A 7318-nucleotide genomic window follows, 5' to 3' on the forward strand; every position below is an offset into this window, starting at 1 on the left:
TCCCCCATACACTTCTATGGGCTCAGGGCACCCTACGGGAGCGGTACGGTGCAGCACACGTGCGGCACCGTACCGCTCCGTAGCCCGGGAAAAGATAGGACATGCCCTATCTTTTCCCGTATTACAGCACCGCGGCCATGTATTGCTATGGAGAGGGGCGGGGGTGAGCTGCGCTCACCTCCTCCTCCTCTCCCTGCGCTGCCATGTGCAGTACGGCGGGCTCACGGCAGTGTGAATGTAGCCTTAATAGAATAATTTTACAAGCTGATTTTAGAAAAATGGAGGCCATTGATAACAAATATAAGAAGATTACTACAGCCACAGCACCTGGATATATGAGTTAGTGTCCCTGGTTTATTATGATGGATTTTGATGGTAAATTTCCTTTAAACCAAAGGAAGTCTGATCACTTTCATAAAATACTGCAATATAACTGTATAGAGGTGTATTGTTAATATACTGCTTTTCTATTAAAGTATATAGTATAATTGTTTCCATTTCTCTCTATCTCATGTATATAGCTCTCAAATATCTATGTAATTTCTATTTGTCTATTTATCTATCCATCTATCTATTCATGTGTTTATCTTATCAGTATCAAATATAATAACCTGTTAACCCACAATACACAATACATCTAAGTCACAGGCTGTACTTTTTAGATCAATATTTTCATATCTTTATTCTCTCCTCATTCGCTTCTTTTGAAACCCCCATCATTTTTTATGCAATAAGCTTACACTTTTTCAGTTTTTTGCTTGTTTTATTTAACTCTATAAAGTGTAACATCAGAATGAAATAGAATCAATGACATCCCCTTCCAGAGGAGAACTCACTGATGTCATCTCTTAGAAGTTGCAATGGACTAAACACAACCAAAAAAAAAAAAGCATGACACCTGCAAATGGGAACTAATGTGCTTTACGATGTAACCCATACCAGTGCTCAGCTGCAGATGCTGCAGATGCAGGGTTAATATAGTAAGCCCACCAGCATCTTATGTCATTGCCACCCCCTACTGACCCACTCCCACACTCCCCCTGCTATATAGATGCATTGCTGAAATGTCTCAGGCAGGAATGAGTAAAAGCAAGTTGTGCTGACTGTAGGACTATGTGTAGGTGACCACACTACTCCTCATTGTGGTCATCTGCTTGATCACAGATAAGACATGTCCACTGGGTCTGTGAGTGACACTGAGGATCTGCTGGAGTTCAGAGTACTGGAGCTTCAGTACAGAAAGGCAGGAGCAGGATGCAGTGACCTGCTGCTGGACCACTCCACTGACAACTCAGAAGAAGATGCCATTGCTGACACCTCCACTGGCAAGAAGAAGAGGGAAAGCCCAGACAAGAAGCAGGCTCCAAGGTCATCCAAGGAATGCAAGCAATCCCAGAGAAATGCAGCCAATGCCAGGGAGAGAGCCCGCATGAGGGTGCTGAGCAAAGCCTTCTCCAGGCTCAAGACCAGCCTGCCCTGGGTGCCCCCTGACACCAAGCTCTCCAAGCTGGACACCCTCAGACTGGCCTCCAGCTACATTGCCCACCTCAGGCAGCTGCTGCAGGACGACAGATATGACAATAGCTATGTCCATCCTGTCAACCTGGTAAGAATGAAGCTCCCATACAGCCAGCACCAGTCGGCTTCAAGGGCTGCATCATGGTAATGGACAATGCTGAGTGTCTCTGTGCATGAGGATGTCTATGTGATACACAAGTCTTCTTAATACTGTAGCCCCCTGGGTGCTCTTCCAGTATGGATATCACTTGGTCCATGGTTATTTACTTTCACTATAATATTTTAATATATTTTGAAATATTAATGTATTTAATTCTTAATTTTTTTTTATTAAACCTTCAGAAGACTTAAATTACAGATGTATTGGTATATCAGTATATATCATATATAATATATTTTGGAGTATATATATGTATATATAATATATAAAAAGTTTTTTTATGTTTTGCTGAAAGTTATATTAGTATATGTCTTTCCACACTGCTAGTTATAGTTATATTTGTGTTTGTGTGTATATATATATATAATCATACATTAGAGTTTTACATGTTCTGAAGATATATCTAATATCAATCATTTTATATTTATATATTGTGTAATCTACTCATTAATTTTGTGTTTGTGTGTAATGAAATACACATTTGGATAAACAGTATTGACACACCACATGTAGACCTGTATTCATCAAGACAAATATGGTTGTGGCATTTCAAAAAGTCCAGTGTTGCTTATGATGTTTATACATTTTAGGATCAAATTACATGAATAAGTATATATTTCTTACATTTAAGAATATTTTACATAACACACATTTGAAATAAATATGTATTTTTTAATAACATATGTTATTTGTTTGTGTGTATATATATTTACACTGTACTAAATCTTATTCATACATATCCAAACTATACATAGTCTATTTGAATTACAGGATCTGATATTATGGGGGGTCATTTATTTATCTTATTTTTTCCCTTTCCTGAGCTCATTTTGCACATTTTGGGAGTCTATTTTTAGCACCTGATTTTTCTTTGTCTTTTAAAAGTTTTTTTTTTTTTTAAAAAGGGGCAATTTTGTAGCGTAAATCATATCATTGCCTTTCCTAAGCCTGGTCAGGACTGGTGTGTTATTTGCAAATCAATGTTAAATAAGGCGCAAACATCTGTAAAAAGGCGCAATGTAATGACAAATAGGGCGCAACAACACACAATGGTTACACAGCAAACTGTGGCGTAACAGTCCAAAAAACGCATAATAGGCAAAAGCAAACGCAAAAGCACCAAAAGAAGGAAAAGATAAATGATCCCCTATAACTTTTACTACTTGGAGCATTTACTATAGTACATATATGTCTGATATCTGTTAACTAATCTAAAAATGGGCACATTTATTTATTTTTCAATATATTTACTTACAGTTATACATTTGTGTATTAAATAGCCATACAGGTAATAACTTTATTAAATCCTGTATCATGTGCATCTAATTATAGGTTTTTGTATGACCCAGACACAACTTTAACAACAAATTGTTCCTTATGTGCACTAGTCCGGTGTCCTTAGCCAGACATATAATGACTGCACGATACAGTCGTGTCAGGTGTCACTGCATATTCCAATGTACACAGAGCTGTTCTTATAGGAATTTATGGGATTAGTCTTCTTATCAGTCATGATTGGAGCGTTAGACATTTTACATGTATTTGATCATTCCCAATGTCTACTCATGTCTATAGCTTATTGTATAAATAATGCAATGTATAAAGTAAATATATTTATATCAAAACAAAACATGTAAAGACGGAATATATTTTGACTATATACCTGACCATAATAATAATATCACTAAGTAATAATATCACTGGTGTGATCTAAATCTAAACCTCTAAATCTTTCTTTGCAGACATGGCCATTTGTAATTTCGGGAAGACTGGAATGTGATCCAAAAGAAGTCAATGTATCCACTAGGCTTTGTGGGGCCACAGCTTAGAAGATCATCTCTCTGCTGCATTGTATACTGTATATGAACCTTATCAAGAATACTAATGACTGACGTCAAGGACTATGTACATGCTGTGACTGTCATTCCCAGTATTCCACTAAAAGTGTACTTAGGTATGAGTTATACCATTTTGATGGACATTTAATTTCGGCTAAAGTGGATTTGATGTCCTGGTCGCACTCTTAACATGTTATGAAGGAAGGCCATGTACCTATATCCATTGTGATGTATGACGCAGCAGTGCTCTATATTTCTGTTCAAAGCAGTGTTATAAGACAGATAATAAATTTATAATATATTTTTCTAGACCTGGTGTAAGTGTATATGACTGTGAATATGCGACTAAAAATCAAAAATACTGTAATGAAAATGGCACAAGGAATAGGGCTGATGTACCGTGCTTTGTGTGCCACATTTTTGCTTCATGCATTAAAAAAAAAAGGGTGATAAAAGTGGGCTGGAGCATCTTGCTATAAACTGCCCCCAAAAGTGGCACAAATGATAGCTGAAATCTGCCCCAGGTCAGACATTGAAGACATTTTAATTCCGAGTGCATTGCTGCTATTACTAAAAGGTTGTAACCTTTCAGCAGGGGCGTAACATAAGGGGGTACAGAGTGTACAGTCAAAACCAAGCCCAAATGCCCTGGTGGACACATGTGGTGTACCTTTCCTACATGAGAAGACAATACATTATAATTGAAGACCTGGGGGACATTTTACACCGGGGCCCAACTGCTTCAGGTTATGCCACTGCCTCTTAGTAATTCCGACATGTTTCTTGACATGTCAATGTGAGTGAATTAATTTGTCTTAAAGGACATCTACCACCAGGCTGAAGGATTGTAAACCAAGCGGCACAATCCGCTCTTCTTTTAGCTTCTTATGTCCTGGTTTTTACAAAGAAATGGCTTTTAAATTTATACAAATGAGCCTAAGGGGCCCCATTAACATCTTTGCAGTCTGGAGCCCCTCAGGCTAATTTGCATATTTTAATTTTTTTTTAAAAAACAAGGGCACATCAAACTTAAAGAAGAGTAAATCCTGCCAGTATGTCAGTGTGCTTGGTTACAATATTTCATCCTGGTGGTAGATTTCATTTAAATATAAAGAACTTTCCATAGATTTGTCGCTTTTTATGTTTTTCCTTGTTGGATATCAAAGTAATTTTTTCTTTAAACCAAAAATCCTTTATACAGTTTGGTAAAAATCTGTTTAATGTGTCACTATATCAACAAAGGGATCAGAGATTATATATTTTTTTGTCTTCTTTATGAAGCCTAAGGGTGGAAACTGCTGTTCCATCCAGTTGGTTTGCACCCTGTCACCAGACAGGAGGAGATGTGTCACACCAAGAATATGTATTGATTGTAAAATATGATAAAATATGGCAAATGGAAGTCAAGAGAAGAAGTGAAAAAGCACAAATATTTTTGTACATTTATGTTTGTTTAGTGATCTTTTAAAATGTTTCGTTTTTAATGTTGAATAGAACAGGCATCACATTAGCATCACATTAGCATAAAGACAAGGAATTTTCCCCAACATATTAGCAATTTCAAATAGTCAAATAATCATTATTGTTTTTATTAACAATAATATTGCTATTATTATACAAAAATATTCAATGGGGGTCATTTACTAAGGGCCCGATTCGCGTTTTCCTGACCTGTTACCCGAATATTTCCGATTTGCGCCGATTGTACCTGAATTGCCCCGGGATTTTGGCGCACGAGATCGGATTGTGGCGCATTGGCGCTGGCATGCACGCGACGGAAATCGGGGGGCGTGGCCGAACGAAAACCCGACGTATTCGGAAAAACTGCCGCATTTAAAAATCGAAATTGTGTTGCTTGGGACGCGCTTACCTTCACCTGGTCCAGCTCGGTGTATTCCGGCGTGTTCAGTTGATTTTCAGCGCAGCAGCGCCACCTGGTGGACGGCGGAGGAACTACCTTCATAAATCCCGTCCGGACCCGAATCCTGTTCAGAGAACGCGCCGCTGGATCGCGAATGGACCAGGTAAGTAAATCTGCCCCAATGTGTTTATTAATAGTAGTTGCATTATAATCACTAATTCTATGATTGTAAAGGACATTTACAAGTAGTTGGCCACATAGTCAGTAACATTACTGCTCAATACAATTCCTCAGGCTGGTGTGAACCTTGCCGTAGCCAGGGGAGTATCAATGGCTATAAGACTCATGTAGATGCCTTAGATGCAAAGACAGCGCCATCCTCAGTTGGGAATCAGTTTCTTTTGGAAAAGATATACTCCTGAATCATGTCATTAGGCTTCCTGAAAGTCATGCTTGACGTAATTACTATTATTATTTATACAGCCCCATTAAGCCCATGGTTCTGTACAATCAGTAAGGGGTTCACATACATTACATTAAGACAACAACAAATGCAAGTACAAATACAAAACTACAGTGATCAGGAGACAAGTAGGAGAAGGACTCTGCCCATGAGGGCTCACAATCTATATTGGGGGCTACCCATATATGGGGGGCTACCTTAAAAGGTAGCCAAGAGGAAATGTTTTAATTATCCCATTCTGGAAAATGTATTTGCATCATCTCCAGAACCCCCTAGTGGAGCATCAATGACTATAAGTCTCCACATGCCTTCAGAGACAACCTTAAATTGTATTGTCTCTATAAGGAGTTTTCTTACATCTACGACTAAAGCAGGTAATACATGACCATTTTCTCAGGATCATAACTGGGACAGTGGAATGGTAAATATGTCACAATTGTGCGATCACTAACCATATCCCTTTTAACTGAGTTTTGTGTTGTCTTAAGATTTCATGAGGAAGAACTTAACTTGAAAACTTTTGATAAGTGCAAGAATCTAAATAGAAAGGTTGATTGTTAGAGAGTGGTGATGTCACAGTGGGTTTTGGTGGATGTTATGTTAGTGATAGCTAGGCTTGGTTCAGCGTATTTACACTACAGTCTTTATGTTGCTTGGAAAAGATAAGATATTGGAATGTGTCTTCACAATTAAGCAGATTTTTCCTTTTCCTACCCTTGAAGATTAGCTGTTTCCACTTCACTCGATATGAGTGGCACTTCATCATGTTTTGTTCAATATATATCTATATATGCTTCTGTATGTTCTAAATTGCCAAAATAGAAGTAAGAACCCCTTCGGGAGCCACGTTCAGGTTATGTGTACATCAGAAGAATGGTTGAATAAATGCTGATATGAACTCAACCTTAAAGGAAAAAAGCTTTTATATTTATTGACAGATAAGTCTGACAAGGCACATTGGACCCATCTCTATTGCCCCCGTTGCCTGCACCTTGACTTGATGAAGCCGGTGTAGTACACTGTGGCTTCACTGCACATGTACTGTATCTATGCAGGCTTTACTGAGTGAGCGTGAAGGAGCCAAGAGCTCTGGACCAAGATAAGTAGATAGGTACATAGATAGAACTTTGTGTGTGGCTTGAAAAAGCAAGTTGTAGCCCAAAATGGCCCATCGCCTTTCTGTGGTTCTGCTGCACTGATGAAGACCTGGTGGGTGCCGTTACTATTTCTTTTTTATTGCACATAGATAGAACTTTATTGTTCCCATAGGGGAAACTAGCATATTATTTCAGCCACATCAGTGGCAGATTAAGTGTCCCATGGCCCCGGGCTTTTCACATTACTAGGGCCCAACAGTGTCCAAACCAACATGTGCCCGTATGCTAAATACTCTACATCCTCTACATCATAAATCTTATACTGTTCATAAAGTTAAACGATTACCTTCAATTATGATCTTATATCGCATCTATTTAGGA

At 38.3% G+C, this 7318-nt stretch overlaps 1 protein-coding gene across 2 annotated transcripts; it reads left to right on the forward strand.

Moving 5' to 3' along the window:
* Positions 1-1072: 1072 nt before the first annotated feature.
* On the forward strand, positions 1073-3791 carry MSC (musculin). Of its 2 annotated transcripts, none has more exons than XM_072154656.1 (2): positions 1073-1662; positions 3421-3791. In XM_072154656.1, coding segments are annotated over exons 1-2 (492 nt in total). In that variant the 5' UTR covers positions 1073-1171; the 3' UTR covers positions 3422-3791. The 2 variants fall into 2 exon arrangements, with proteins under 2 accessions (XP_072010757.1, XP_072010756.1); XM_072154655.1 differs by having other exon boundaries at positions 1073-1606.
* The last annotated feature ends 3527 nt before the right edge of the window (positions 3792-7318 follow it).

This window comes from Engystomops pustulosus, chromosome 5, assembly GCF_040894005.1.
Source record: "Engystomops pustulosus chromosome 5, aEngPut4.maternal, whole genome shotgun sequence".
Lineage (NCBI taxonomy): Eukaryota > Metazoa > Chordata > Amphibia > Anura > Leptodactylidae > Engystomops > Engystomops pustulosus.

What these genes read in the sequence shown, in the direction of transcription:
- MSC (XM_072154655.1), top strand. Translation starts at nt 1,172, where the DNA reads ATGTCCACTGGGTCTGTGAGTGACACTGAGGATCTGCTGGAGTTCAGA. An exon ending in ATGTCCATCCTGTCAACCTG is followed by an intron (nt 1,607 to 3,420) that starts GTAAGAATGAAG and finishes CTTTCTTTGCAG; the next exon opens with ACATGGCCATTTGTAATTTC.